Source organism: Balaenoptera ricei, chromosome 7, assembly GCF_028023285.1.
Source record: "Balaenoptera ricei isolate mBalRic1 chromosome 7, mBalRic1.hap2, whole genome shotgun sequence".
Classification (NCBI taxonomy): Eukaryota; Metazoa; Chordata; class Mammalia; order Artiodactyla; family Balaenopteridae; genus Balaenoptera; species Balaenoptera ricei.
The window spans coordinates 65,707,245-65,723,468 of record NC_082645.1 but is presented as its reverse complement, the minus strand read 5'-3'; the positions used below and the strand labels follow the sequence as shown (position 1 = coordinate 65,723,468).

Below are 16,224 nucleotides of genomic sequence, written 5' to 3'. Positions count from 1 at the left end.
AAGGTAGAACTTATTGTTAATGTGGTCAAATTAGATAGAATAAGTAGATTCCTATGAACTTGTTAACCAAACTTCCAGAAACGGAGACCTGATTGAAATAAAGAGGAATTTATTGGGGGTTTGTTAGGACTGCAGCCTGGGAGACACAGATTCAAGAAGCACTTGAATTGTATTCCACTGGACTACAAAATGGACAAAGCTTATAAAGTCAAGAACTGTGGAGCCACAGTTAGTTACATGAGTTATTTACCAAGAATTATAATGGGAACTGGCAAGAAGTAAGGGTGCTTGTTAAGCAAGAATTGGTTGGGGTCCAAAATGGTTGCATAGTTATGAAGAGGAACAACCTTGAGACCAGCTAGCAGATGTTGTTTTTTTTGTTTTTTTTTTATTTTAAAAATTTATTTATTTATTTATTTATGGCTGTGTTGGGTCTTCGTTTCTGTGCCAGGGCTTTCTTCTAGTTGTGGCAAGCGGGGGCCACTCTTCATCGCGGTGTGCGGGCCTCTCACTATCGCGGCCTCTCTTGTTGCGGAGCACAGGCTCCAGACGCGCAGGCTCAGTAACTGTGGCTCACGGGCCCAGTTGCTCCGTGGCATGTGGGATCTTCCCAGACCAGGGCTCGAACCCGTGTCCCCTGCATTGGCAGGCAGATTCTCAACCACTGCGCCAACAGGGAAGCCCCAGATGTTGTTTTTAAAATGGCTGGTGTCCTTAGGTTTGGTATAGTTCACAGAAAGTTCAAGTTCTCAATGGTGCAGGAGAATATCTGAGACCAGATCCTCAATGGCTGCCCAACTCTATTTTGTATGCCTGAACTATGATTATTCCATTATGATATCAGTTTGTCATTAGACTTAATAGATTGGCAGGTAGAGAGGCTTAAGATCTCAGAATGAACTCCAAAATGATGTTGGCTCCAAGTTTTGGCTCCGGAAAATTTAAGAATCATAACAGAGTAACCAAGGCATTTTATTTCATTAAAGTCTTAATCTCACATCATACACAAATTTAATTTCAGATGTATCATAGACCTAAACAAAACTATAAAACTATAAAATTTGTAAAAGATAACAAAAAGTATGGATTCACAACTTTAGCATAGGCAAAATTTCCTAGAAAGGACACATAAAACAATGCAATACACAAAATCTGACAATTCACACTTGATCAAAATTGAAAACTTTTGTTCATTAAAAGAAAATTGGGATATATGTATATGTATAACTGATTCACTTTGTGTACACCTGAAACTAACACAACATTGTAAATCAACTATACTTCAATAAAAATTTTTTAAAAATAAAACAAATAAAACTGCTTAAAAAAAAAGAAAGGAGCTTCCCTGGTGGCGCAGTGGTTGAGAATCTGCCTGCCAATGCAGGGGACACGGGTTCGAGCCCTGGTCTGGGAAGATCCCACATGCTGCGGAGCAACTGGGCCCGTGAGCCACAACTACTGAGCCTGCGCGTCTGGAGCCTGTGCTCTGCAACAAGAGAGGCCGCGATAGTGAGAGGCCCGCACACCGTGATGAAGAGTGGCCCCCACTCGCCGCAACTGGAGAAAGCCCTCACACAGAAACGAAGACCCAACACAGCCAAAAATAAATAAATAAATAAATAATAAATAAAAAATTTAAAAAAAAAAAAAGAAAGAAAGAAAAATGGTTGATAAAAGGGTACAAACTTTCAGCTATAAGACATAAGGTTTGAAGATCTGATACACAACATGGTGACTGTAGTTGATGACACTACTGTATAACTGAAATTTGCTAAGAGAGTAGAACTTAAATGCTCTCACACACACAAAAAAAAGATAAGTATGTGAGGTGATGGATGTGTAAATTAACTAGATGGTGGGAGTTCTTTCACAATTAAACAAAAAAAAAAAAAAGAAAGAAAGAAAGAAAATAATAGACAAGCCACAGACTGGGAGGTAACATTTTCAAAACATACATCTGACAGAGGATTTGTATCTAAAATATACAAAGAACTACACTTCAATAATGACAAACAAAACAAAAGAACATGTTAAGTGGACAGAATTCTTAATCTGTAATAATTGTCTGCTTCACTCATTCAAATAGTTTCAATATAGTGAAGTTAATAGCTTTTATTATTTAAAAAAATAATAATAAAGGAAGTAAGCAAAGTTGATTTAAATAAAGGGAGTGGGTAATATGCCTTAAATACTAAAAGCGTGGCAGCGCAACACCCGGTGGCAGAGATTTTGAGTTTCAGGGGAATTTTTCTGTAAAGTAAATAAAGATAAATTTTGAAGATTGAGTCTACAGAAAGAGACTTGTAAATAGTAAGAAGTTTTAATGGCAGCCAAACTAAAGTTTACCATAGTAAACTATGAACCAAAAGAGCAAAATCTGTTCAGTTATGAAGATGCTGGCCCACACTCCCACAGCTGGGAAGCGGTGGAGCCCTGGCAGTCGGGCTCTAGAGGCTGTGCTCTAACCACCATGAGACACTGCCTCTACTGTGGCCCTGCTTCTATCACACGGATGGTACATACCTTGGGTCAGTGTTTCTCAAAGTCCTTGGTCAATAGGTTATCAGGTTGGAATGTTCCTAGATTAATATATCAACTAAAAGGAAGTTCTGTGGCTAGATTTGGGAAATGCTGAGTTTAACAAAATAAAATGTGTTACTTCGCTTTTCAGAGCCAAATATGCACTGAGATTCTCTAAAGTTGGTAGTTGCAGAGGGAATTAGCTTTCCCAGATTTATTTGTTTGAGATTTGTATAGATTAAGGCTGGGACTGATAGCGTATATATAATATATACATTACGTTTGTGCGTGTGTAAGTGTGTAAATATACCGTATAACATCCAATACTGACTCAAGCAAATGTGAGTTTATTTGTTCTACAGAACAGGAAGTCCGGAGCAGGGCAGTCCCGGGCCAGCCTCATTTCTCTTTCCCTTTCCACTCTAGACCTATAACAAGCTGTCAATAGGATAGGGAAATAAAATCCTCTTACAATAAGCATTGCAGGTGATTGGACATAACAATATAATCTTTCCTGTACAACAAAAGTAGGCAAGTGAGCATAGACCAGACATGGAAGTTGAGTCAGCAAGCTACAGTGTCTGCCACAGTACACACACACACATGCACACACAAACACACATACACTTGTGCACATACGTACATGCACGCACACACACACCCCACCTTTTAATTTATTTGTGTTCTAAAGCATTTCGCAGGACAAGTATTCACATCTTTGGGAACTGTGGTCTTGAGCCACATTATGTCCCTTTGATAAAATAACTACTTATAAAAACATCCTGATATAAAATACTTAGCCTTTAACATGGGCTGTTGTTCCATTCCACATTGTAATAGATTCCACTGTAGTTGCACAGATGACAATCTATGTCACAGACTGTTACTGGAAATACCTCGTCGTGCATTAGCATTCACTGTTATGTCAAGGTGATATACATGAGCAAAATTTATTTTTAAGCCAGGAGAATTTCAGAAAATTGAATCATGTCTAGTTATTAAAGTTTTTTTTCCTTTTTTTCTGAACCAGGTGCTATCTTATCATGCAACATGTTCAAAAGCTGAAGTTGACAAGTTTAAGGTAAGGGAGCAAATGGTGCCCTAATGGTGCATAAAGTTAAACTTCCCAGGGCTTTCGGACCCTTTGTTACTTGTCTCTAGAACTAGGTCTGCCCACTGAATGTTGGGGGAATAGAATTAGGGGAAGGCATGTTTGCATATTTCAGTTTTAGAGGGTAAGAGGGACTTATATAGAGCTGAACGGCCCCTTCATGATCATTTAAATGATTCGGTATTTCTTTCTTTCTTTTTTTAAGTATGCAGGGTATCAGAAAAAGATCTGTGTAACATGGTGAGAATCAGGATGCCTGCTTTTGGCATTGGTCTTACCTCTAACTTTCTGTTCACTAAAAATCTTAGGGCTTTTATCTTCATCTGTAAAAATAAGTGAAGAGATTAGGATAATAGTAGCTACCATTTACCAAGTGCTTACTATGGGTCAGGTACAATACAAAGCATGGTGCCAGTGAGGTGACAGCTGACAACAGAGGAAGGAGACGGAACAGCCAAAACCACAGCAGTCAGGGTCCATTTGCTGTAGAGATAAACATCCTACATACCACCTAGAATATGAGCACCAGCAGGGCAGTGCTTTTTGTATGTTTTGTTCACTGCTCTATCTCTACTGCCTTTCACAGTTCTTGGAACATAGTAGCACTCAATAAATACTTGTTGAATGGTTGAATGAATGAATGATTGAATCAATCCAAAAAGCATTAGTGTTCTATAACTCAAAACAATTAGTCATTAAGAAAATATTCAAAACATGGTTATATATAATTTTTTATATTTTATATTATATACATTTGATAAATATTTCCATCAAAAATATTTAAAGCTTTTTTACTTCAATCAAGTTCAGTTACCTAGCAATTCTACTTATGGAAATAAGTTTCCATAAACATTTTACTGTTTTTACTGTTTTGTGTTTTATATTTTTACCGTTTTATAATCATCTTAATTGCTAAAAGATGCAAGGGGCAGGCAGGGAGAAATACAGCAAAGCTCATAATGGACTAAATATGACTGCAGAAGCTATGTGATGGGACATGTCTAGAGCTAGAGCAGCCAAAATCAATAGCTGTCTACTCTCTAAAAGTATTGCCCTATGTTCAGGCTTAATTCTTTCCTTAGAGTAAGGCAAACACCATTGTCTTGGAATTTGCCATGCTTTTTTTTATTTTTAGTTCACAAACATACTGAAAAAACATGAAGTATTTAAATCTGAGGAAAAAAGGGTTATTTCATCTTAAAATGATCAAGATTATTAACTAAAGTGATTTATTCCAGATTTTATCCTGTAAGATATTAGTGAATATCTTGTTACAGTATAATTGAGATATAGTAGATAATTTTAACCTAATGGCTTTTTTTCTTGATATATAAAGTAAATAAAACATCATAATCGGTAGCTGATGTCTTATCATTGCAGCAGGCTTAAAATAATCCTGCACATAGAAAAGTATTTGCTGAAGTTTCACAGTACAGTGTGTGCAATGGCAGTTTCCTAACATTGTAGCTAAATCACAGTAAATAAGTGCTTTGTTTTGACCAATATATACAAATAAACTATGCATATATTCAAAAATATTGTAACCTTGGCTACTGCAATACTTTTTTAACAGAGCTAGTACTATATATCTATATGTATGCATGTATAATATATATATTTAGAGAGAGAGGGAGGGAGAGAAAAGAGAGATTTGAAATGTAGAATCAGAGTTATCCATGAGATTTCATGAGTTAAAGAATGGCTGCGTTTCAGTGTGTTGGATTATGCCCAGCTGGGACCAAGCTACTGATCAGTGATTCAGAGATTAAGCCAGAATTTTGGGAAGAAAATGATTTCATCATCAAGTGCTAACAGGATCTGGAGGTCAAATACATACGTATACAGGTCAGACTCCAGTTGCAGCCTAAGCTTCACCATATCTGGGATTCAGACATGTCTAGAAGACCAGTGAGATGTGGTCTGTTTACATGAGAGACTAAGAGGCCTTCTGAGTCAAAAACTCTCCCTGTTGGGAGTTGAGGCCACGGGCCTCAGTGTCTGGATGATTCCAAGTTCAGCATGGAGTTTGTCTCTTGGATTTGTCTCTTACTCCAGCTTCCCATGGATTCATGTTCTCAGCTAAGAACATGAGGGGACACAAAAGGCAAGGGCTTTAGTTGGTTTCAGTGCATTAAATTACCCCAAGAGCACAGGGATTCCAGAGTGTCAGTAGCACACAACAGGAAGCAGCAGCCCAATGGAAGGAAGCAGCACTATAGACCAGAGGCAAGACACCTGCCTACCAACATGACCAGCAGAGGCGGAAGGACTCACTGCGGGCTGAGTGGTCACATCTTAAGGACAAGAACCTTGAGTACTCCCAGAAACAAGTAGGAGAGATGGAGATCCCAAAATACTGGAGAGTGTGATACATACCATTAATCACTTTCAATTCACTACTATTTGTACTCCTAGGTGGTATGGCCTAAAGGAACACAGATTTCCTATATGATAAACCTGTAGTGAATCTTCAATAATCATTCATGCTAGGATGATACCACATTACCTTTCCTCTTACCTTGTCTTCCTCTTTCACACTCTTCCATGTTTGGGGATTTCTCTTCCTATTCTAGAATGCCATAAGGCAGGGGGAGGGTGTTTCTGTTCCTGTTTTGTTTGGTTCGGTTAACCCTATTTCTCCTGTTGGGAAACATCTCCTGGAGAGATGTGTGGTGGTGGGTGGGTGAATGGTGGTTAGAGAGTGAAAACCATTCCACAAGTGCCCCTAGATTGTCTAAGCAGAGTAAGTAGGTGAAACAACATATAATTGCTCATCCAAGAATGTCAGAACCTAAGCCCATCTTTGTCATTCTAATATATCATTATACCTTGGGAAACAGTCCTTTATGTAGGGCCCCCTATACACGAAAAGATCACAGAACTTCCTCGAACTAATGAGTTAACTTTTTAAAAGTCTGATTCAGGTTATAATATTAGTTTATCCTTTATGGATTGATGCCCTGTGCATTGAATGAGGAAACCAGGATCTAAAGAATGGTTTTTATCCTCATTAACATTTACTGATCTTCCTTGAACTTGAAATAAGAAAGATGTGCCCAGAAAATTTGTGCAGATTTTAGTGCCTGTTTACATCTCTTCTGCTCTGTGCAAACAAGAATAATGTATAAAGACCATATTGTCAATTAGGTCTCTTTGAAGATGACTGGTTTAAAGGCTTTTAATAACCTGAAGATGTCAGCTGTGATAACATAAGAAAATGAGTTTAGTACACCAATTATATGCTTCCGTAATTTTATGCACTTTCCTAGGATTCCAATGCGGTGGACAGACCAAACAGTTATCACTATATATGCCAGTTTACCAATTAAAACCAACTCATGGACGTCCTCATGTTATATTGCCATCTTCTATCATCCCTTCTTTCAATTCCAAACTGCAAGGGTTATGGCTGCAATCAGAGATGAACTTGTTTACAGCACTATTTAACTGCCTCAGTAATTAAACGCCAATAACTCATGTTGAGTGTTTGGGTTTGGACTGCCTCTTGCATATTTCAAGTTTTCAATGTTATTGCCTAGGCCACAAATTAACATCCCGGTAAAGCAAATAAAGTACTGAGGATAGGTGCTCCCTGTGGCCTTTACATACCAAAATACGAACGGCTACATCAAAAATAGGATCTTATGGCCTCCTCTGTGCGATGGATGGCAGGGGACAGGCTGAGCAATGGGATGTGATGTACTATTTTTGTAAGTAATTAAGTTTCAGGAGACACATTTGACCCATGAAATATTCAGATGTTATAATAAGAAGTTCCTGCCCTCAGAAACGCCCTTGCCGTTATGCCGGTGGATGTGTCTGTCATAGGGCCCTGCACAAGGGTCCCTGCACAGGGAGGCAGGGGTTGGGACTGATCCCCACCTGGCTGGCCAAGTGCACGGGATGCTTTTTAGTAATGGAGCCTCCAGAGGGCGCACCTTTTTCTAATTGCAGGAAGGCAGCAGGTGTGCTGACCACTGCCCTGCCAGCTCCATTTGCGGAGCTGTGGAAAAGCCCAATCCTTGCAGCAGCTTCTTGCAGAGGACAAGTGCACTATATAGAGAGGGGAGAAGTGGCACAGGGCACTGCGTGGCAGAGGTTTGGGTAGCTCGTGTTCCCCACCCCTGTCAGTAGGGAGCATCTTCCATCTGCTCTCCCGCAGGCTGGGTGCTCCCACAGAGGTGCCTTCACGGCCCAGGGGTAACCCCAGGCCTCAGGGTGCCAGGGAGGGAAGAAGAGCTCTCCCTTGTTTCTCTAGTCTCAGCCCTCACAGCCTTCATGAAAGGCTGCCTTTGGGAATCTCAACAATGACTTTCCAGTTCACTCCAGCTTATTTCTAAGGTTGTTTAAAAGATGACTTCGCAGCATTATGAACAGAATTTGGGTATCATCTTACACCTAACCTATTCTGTCTCCTCTCTGGTCCCCCCCACCTCTGGAATTGAGGGGGTTGTTTTGACTTGAAATAGTATTTATGCCGAGTTTAATATCTGAGATTTTTTTATCGTCAGGGAAAGTTATTGAACCTTCAGCAAGAAATTGACTGCAGGGGAAACAGCTGAGTCAGCATCCTAAAGGGCATCTTCTGCTCCTAAGGCAGCAGACTGAGCTGACGGCCTGAGCTGCTTAGGACAACCCCATAAATATGTGGAGTCCTTGTGTTCAAATGTCCATGTGTTCATACACAGTTCTCTTTATGAATTGTGTCTTAATCAAACGCCACATCAGAAAAAAGATGCTTGTACATTGTCATTCCTGAGTGTAGAAAATACTAGGGGGGTGGGTGATGTGAGGGGAACCAGGGCTGCGAGTCCAGGCTGATCTTTGCTCCTGCTGAACTGAGCGTCTCTGAGTGGAGGGCTCTTCAAGGACCCACCTGGCCAAATACGTCCTGTGGTGACCCTGACCTCCTCTCAGATCACCTTAAATAGCCACTATTTGTCACTTCTTTCCATTTGCAAGCTGTCTCCCAAAGGGCGCTATGAACATCTACTTTTCCTGGGTGGAGATTCTCCCACCTTCTTGCCTCTACCCATTAACACAGCTGGGTTCCCTGCGTTCCTTATGTGTCACACTTGAAGGCCCAGGGAGTCTGAGCCTGAGGGAATGAAATCAAAGACAGTTCGGTTTTGGTTTCAGGGCAGTGACAGTCCTGAAGGTCCAGGGAAGACAGCAGTGTAGGGCGACAGTGTGGCCCAGTTAAGAGCCCTGACCACTGAACGAGGAAGGGAACTGTAAAGGCCAAAGGGCTCAGAACCTTCCAGAACACTAGGGCATCTGGGCCTGGATCACTCTCCCATCTTTCTGGTTTTCTCTAGTAAGAGCCATCTGCAACTATAGAGATGGAACCGGAAATAAAGAACCGATAGCCCCTCACTTCAATGATGTGGGCGTGACTTAGCCATCACAATGGTTGGTTTTCTCTCTGCTCTTTCTTCAGTTTAGGTAGAAGCTACAAAGTCCTGACTGTCACGCTCCCCTCACCCTCCTCTCCAGATGCGCGCTGTAGATGTAATTGTGCAGTCATCTTTGAGTCCTCACGCCCCCCACTCTCACGTGCTGTCCCCTCCATTCGGACTCGGAGCGTCTGTCACATCCTCACAGCCATCACCGTTCAGATCCTCCTTCTCTCTCCCGCAGACGGTGGCTATGCAGTGCTCTCCTGTCTGGGCTCCCTGCTGCACTCCCAAATTCATCCTGCACACAGCTGCCAGATCAGCAGTACTCTTCTGTCGGTGCCAGTGTCCTTCTCACAACACTTAGCATCTGCTATAAGCCTTTGGAGTCCATCATTACAAGTTCTTTCAATGGGCATTAAAAGTGCTCTGAGCTCTAAGCTCCAGTTCACTTTTCCAGCCTGTTTCTCATGCTCCCATTTACCCACCCTTCACACGAGTTCTATTTGATGTTTTCTCTCCGTACTTTGCCCTTCCCTATCTTTGTTCCCATCCTGTTCCTCTCTCTGCATATTTAAAGTCCTAACAGGCCATCTGATCCTGCTCAATTGCCCCCCTCCATGAAGTCATTCTAACTGTCCTTCAGCAAAAGTGATCTGCTCATTCTTTCATTGTACTTAGCAGTGTCTACCCTGTGATATAAATCTTCATGCCCCTGTCTAATCATCTGGTGAAACTAGGAGCATTTTTAGGTGAGAGCCCTTGTCTAATTCATTTTTGTAACCCTTCAGTCACCTAAAGCCATGCCTTGCTCCTAGGTGCTGGAGAAATTTCTGCCAAGTGACCAAATTCATTGAACTGTTTGCAGTTTTGATGGCAGAGGAAGTTACAACATGTGAGTAGAATTTTGAAGCAGGTGTCTATGACATTGAGAGTGTCTGCAAATCCTGCCTCAACCCCTTGTTTTAAGCTCTTGATTATTAGTTTTCTGGATTTCCTAAGAAGCATAAACTATATAAAAATAAAGGGATTCATTGTCTTTGTTTAAGATGTTCTCTTTGGAGTATTCAGTAATGACAGTATCTGTCCTTCCTTGCTCTACAGCAGGGCAAATGCCCGTTGCCATTAATTCTTAGTTGATTCAGCAATTTCTTTAATGTTAAGTGAGATTCTTCAGTCACATGTCCTGCTACCAGTACCCTGCTGACTAAATTCTTTAAAACTATTATTTTCTTGAATCTCAGGATTCCTATCTAATTCTTTTTATTTGTATGAGCCTGTATTCTTTCCCTTCTACCTATTTTTGAAATTATGTACTGCTTTGGTAATTCTGTATGTTTTCTCTCAGTTGAAAATGGATCTATTCAAAATCTTAAAAGCGTGTACAAATCATGATTCTGTTGGTTCCAAGACACCATCTGAAATATGAAATTAGGAGAGAGTGTCTGATTGAAGGGTTTTCTACAGTCTCAGTAGCCAGAGCTGCCCCTTTTAAGGCAGTCTTTGTAAGGCCACAGACACAGTAAGGCAAGAAAGAGCAAACATGTAAGCAGACAAAGCAGCCACCATACCTCTTGGCTCATTTAAAATTTCTAGGCCTCAGGTTTCCTCATCTGAAAAACAAAGCCATCTCCAGCTATAAAACGCTATAATTTTACAAGCCTGTAAAACTTATCTATAGGAGGGAAGGGGAAAATAAAACAGAAAGCAACATAAAGTTGACAAAACATCTTGGGGTCCTTATAATTTCTAAATACCCTAAGCTTTAAATTAAGCTTTGTTTAAAAACTTGGGTGTTTGGTAGAAGATTTGGCTCAACTTGATTTAATTATATATTATAAGTGATTTCCAAAGCCCACCATTGCTCTATTACATTTGAAGGGTAAAATAGTACAATAATACTCGTGAGGAAGATAAGTGATTATTTTAGGTAAGACAAGAGTCTCAATCTCTTCAGAATAAAAACTTACACTAGTGCTACCTATAAATGTTTAAATGATAATATCTTAAATAATGACTTTGCAGTATATAAAAACCTTTTCATACCTTTATCTCACTTGAGCCTCACAACCTCTTGGTGAGGGCAGGGTTATCACAGCTCCATTTTACATATGAGACAACAAGACCCAAAGCACCAGCAAGAACAATGCACATGCTTGGCTTTGATTTTTCTCTCCAGTGTTTTATTTTGACTCTGAAGACAGTGCTTCTTTCCAAGTGGCTGAATAGGAAAATGTAAGCAATATCATGGATTTTTATCCTGAAGCCACTTCTTTTGATCTAACTATTATCTTGGAACCTTCATGGCATTTCAACAGCCTGGGGGCCAAATAAGCATGAATGGTGATGATGTCTGAGAAAAACAGAATTTTGGGCTGAACTTAACATAGACATTTTAAAAGAGACTTTTCGTGGTATTCTTTGGGCAATCAATATATTTTATTATTAGCTATTTTATTAGAAGCTTCTTTTTGTGTTGTGGTTGTGCCGTCCATGTGACTTCTTGCCCTGGGGTTTCAGACTGCTTAGAAACCTAAGGAAATTGGAAACAGCAAACATTATGAAGATATTGCATCATTCTTAGCAAGAGGGTACATGATCCATTATTCTGACATCTTGCTTGTCTTCCTTACAGTCTGATTGGCTATCTAGCTGTATAGAAATCTCTCGACATCTGGAAAGCTCAAAGGAAAAAGAGCAGTCTCACTTTATTATCCTGTGCTCTCCAGACCTGCCAAGTACCTTGTAAGAAAGATAACAAGGATATGAGATTGCAAATATCAGTTTAATGATAAAGCACTTGTCAGGAGATAAAGTCTTATGTTTAAGGCATGAGAACTCATGAACTAGAGACTATTTGGGGGAAGATAGGAAGTGAAGAATGTGAGACTGGGTTTATGTTTGTATAATATTTCCTAGGGTGATGTATGATATTAGGGACATCATGAGCAATAATCTGCATATCTGCAATATGATGACTTTAACACAAGACATTTAAGGTAAATCTTTGAGGATTTTTCGAAGTTATTCTGAATTAATCTCTGTATACTGCCCCAATTTGTGTGTGTGTGTGTGTGTAAGGTAAATCTTTGAGGATTTTTCGAAGTTATTCTGAATTAATCTCTGTATACTGCCCCAATTTGTGTGTGTGTGTGTGTGTGTGTGTATGTGTGTGCATTTTAGCTCAAAGGGATCAGGTGATTTGGAGTTTCAACTCTGGCTTTAGAAAAAGATCTTACGGCATTCATTGTTTCCAAAGAGAAAAGCAACAGAAAATCTGTGAGAAAACAAGATCTGAGATGAAACACTTTGGCCACTGGGTGCCATCCTTGCTCCACGCAAGGATTTGCTGAGCTGCATTTCTAGGAAAATGGTTAAAACCCAAAAGACAGTAATTTAAAAGTAATTCCAAGATATAATAATGTTTGTGTGTGTGCATGACCTGGAATATGTTAGTGACACAGGCAGCTTATTCATTTGCCCAGGCGCGAAGCAGAAGGATTGGGAAAATCTCCCTCTGGTTCAGCCTTATCAACAAAGCCTGGTCAAAGCCATCCCGCTGGCTGTATCCCAGTGAGCTGGCCAGTGGGTGGCAGGGGAGGCCCCTCGGAGGGGCTGGGAGTTGATGGTGAGATGATGTGGATGGTGAGGTGGTGTGGTCGGTAACCAGAGGTCAGCTGGTCAGATGCTCCGTTATTTTCATTGTTGCATGCATTGCAGGGTGCATGTAACAGGGCTCGAACCCAGCCATCTGAGGGGCTGTGCTCTGTCCCTTCAAAAGCCTCCCTTTCATTACCAGAGCTGGTGGAGCTATTCCGCGCTCTCCTTCCTAGGAATGCTGCTTGTTGGTGGTATAGTAACTCTGTTTCTGGTGCTTTTGTTTCCCTAGGAGCAATTCATGGCGTTTTTACAGACATCACCTTAACCAGGCATCAGAAGCCCCATAGTCAGTGACACAATATCTGTGCAAGATTTTGCTGTCTTTGCATTAGACACTCATATACATAAAACCAAGAAATTAAACTCAGTATTATGAACAAGAATAACCACAGAGACTATTCTCAGACTGTCATGTAATACAGGCTGATGTTTCCATCCAGGGCCTCAAACATTTGGTTGGGATTAAAACGAATTAGTGTGTGAACAAGCAAGAATTTTAATAAAAATTGAAAATTTGTCAGTCACACTATAACAGAGAAAACTCTAGAATCCTTTCTGTGAGACCATGTTGTAGAAGGGATCCAAGCTCAAAATAGATTTTGCCTCATGCCCCCAGGCTGGGGGCCATGCAGCTGGCCTCCTAGTTGGCCCTAGAAGGTGGCCCAGAGCAGCGCCTACAGGTACTTCTTTAGATTCACTGTAATCAAATCCATACACCCATGAAAGGACAGTGTGAGAAGAGCTGGTGAGAACTTACGAAAGGGCAGGCTCTTTTCAACCTATCCTGGGATAAAAGGCTTATACACTATTCTGCTGTTAAGCATCTCCAGGTGGATGGACTTTAAAATACATTTTCTAGGCTTACTGTGGGATAACCTGATACCAATCATTATATACGTCTAAATATTGCTGTTCGCTCAGAGTAGTGCTATTATAGCTGTAGCATGCCTGCTGATTCAAAGTGCTTTCGTAGCTCTTATTTCATTGAATGTTAACAGAGGCCTTTAAAGGAGGCGTTGGTCGCTACATCCTATTTATGAATCAGGCAGCTGAGGGAGACAGCTCACTGCCAGTTTGGGGGACTCACTTCTTGCTGCTGAGATCCTTTCCTTGGACTCTCCTGCCCAGTACCTGTTCAGTCCCCTCAGTGTGACGGTCACCTGGAAAACAACAAACGTTTCAGGAACGTTTTGTCATGTGCCAGGTCTGTTTCCGGTGCTTTACCTGTATTAACTCATTTAATCCTCACCAAACCCCTACTATTATTTTTCATATTTTATAGATGATGAAACTGAGGTACAGAGAAATGCCCAAATAATTATAGGGTACAAATGAAAAAAATGAGATATAGGTAGGCACGCTGAATTTGTTATATTCCCTTTCAAAATGATGTGGAACCCTTTTTATTTTAGATTTTTCTGGTCCTGGCTTGGCGCTATCCTTATGGTCTGATTATGAGCCCTTCTGTAATTATGGCTTAGTTCCTTAATAGACGAGTTCAGATTTCAACAGATTCTGCTGCGGGTGTTGGGGTTGGTTGGTTTTTGTTGTTGTTGTTGTTGTTGTTTATTTTAACATCTTTACTGGAGTATAATTGCTTTTCAATGGTGTATTAGTTTCTGCTGTATAACAAAGTGAATCAGCTATACATATACATATGTCCCCATATCTCTTCCCTCTTGCGTCTCCCTTCCTCCCACCCTCCCTATCCCACCCCTCTTTGTTTTTAAGGTTACAGAGTTTGTAAAGGAATTCAGCCCTACTGTTTGAGCAAGTGTGCTTTCTCCACCTTTAGCATTCTGGAAAAGAAACTTCAAGGGATAGGTTTATGGGATCTAAAAGCAATTTCCCCCCCAGGGTAAATCCCAAAGAACTCTTATGCTGAATGACCCCATTCCTCTCTCTACTAGGTTTATTTTCCTAACATATTATAATTCATCTCAGGCCTTTCCAGAGGCGGAAGGGAGTTCTGTGAAAACCAAGCTTTGTGATGGTTTCTGCAGGAACAGGTGGCCTTCCTCACCACTGGGCTTACATGTGTCAAAGAAGTCCATGAAGCACTGAAGCTAGATTTTAAGGAAGGACACTTTGAACTCTTCCCCCCACCACCAAGAGGAAAGCCCTAGAATTCAGAAAAGAAAGAGAACAGGGAGAGATGCTTTCTATGACTTCGTTGCTCCAATATGAAAAATCATGGGAATCTCTCTACCTTTAAAACCATGGAGAAATTTATGCTTCTGCCTGAAATATCTTTCAAACCATCAGTGATCTCCTTGAATATAGCTTTCCTCTGGTTCTCTGAGAAGTTATGTGTGAGAACAAAGGCTGGTTATTTTGATAACCCCCTTGAAAACCAAATGTCCAAGTATCGGATTGTTAGGGATGTCTCTCTGTGCAGTGGGCTGTGTTCAGCATCTCTCCCCACTGGAGCTCTTTCTCTCCCTTCACAGTAATTCACTCATGAGAAGGCAGGATTGCTTAGGGTGCAAGGTCCCAGATAAATCTTCTATACATAAGCCCAGAGTTCCTCCCAGGAAGCGTTACAAGCGGGAGTACACTGCATACCAAAAGGAAGATCTGCCCCACAGACTGTGCTTGTGAAGCCAACTGACCACTCCTGGAACTGGCTGCAGCAAGCACCCCAGTGGTCCCTCAAGCCAAATGGACAGAACTATGTCACTGCAGCTTGAGCCCCCAGTTGTGCTGACTACAGCCTGGCTTTCCTTACAAAGGGGTCACTGTGGCCTCTGTCAGGGCCTAAGTTTCTCATCTTTCAGCAACCCCGTCTAGAAAGAACTGTTCCCAAGTTCCAGTTTGGAGAATCTTAGGGAAGTTTTCCAACTGGTCCAGTTTGGGTCAAGTGCCCATCCCTGGACCAATCAACTGTGACAGGGGCATAGTTGAAGAATATGTCAGCTCCCGGGACAAAACACGGTTGGAGTGGAAGAAGGACCAGTGCCCCAGAAAGGAGAGAGGTAAGAGGCGGATAGTATAACAGCTGTCCCTCACAGGTGAGGTGTATATGCACGTGTCTTTCAGATTCCCTGAGGCACAGGTGAGGTGCTCACAATAGCCCCTTCATAATTCATAATTTGTAGACACTGGGTGATACCCGCCAGTGATCTATCTGCTGAAGTGGTTTCTCGAGAGACTTTGTCTAGATGACATTATTGAAAAACAAGTTCTATTATGTCCTTAAAGCATTTCTGTATCCAAAGCTAATCCCACTGATGGTCACCCTGATTTGGCTCTCAAACTCACCCAAACCTTATAAAGCAAATAAATATAACTTCCGGGGATGTGCCAACTAAATTGGCCCAGGAACTCCTCATTAACAATTGCTTCATCTGGTCCTATCATAACAGTGTCTTTCTATTGTGCTTGAACACTGGAGGCTCTGATGTATAACCAGAAAAGCACCCTTCAACTGGATCCACCAATAAACCACAGATACCTTCTGGAATAGTCATTTTTTCGTGAACTAATTAGGACCTACTAAAGAATTAAGCAGATCAAAGCCAAACATCCCTATATCTG

General features: G+C 41.1%; 1 protein-coding gene across 1 annotated transcript in view; it reads left to right on the top strand.

Annotated features, from left to right (window-relative positions):
* PDE11A (phosphodiesterase 11A) overlaps positions 1–16,224 on the top strand; it is a 423,612-nt gene that overhangs the window by 275,585 nt on the left and 131,803 nt on the right. Inside the window, exon 10 of the mRNA XM_059927271.1 lies at positions 3,551–3,601. Coding sequence (XP_059783254.1) covers positions 3,551–3,601 — 51 coding nt within the window. The remainder of the gene's footprint in view (positions 1–3,550; positions 3,602–16,224) is intronic.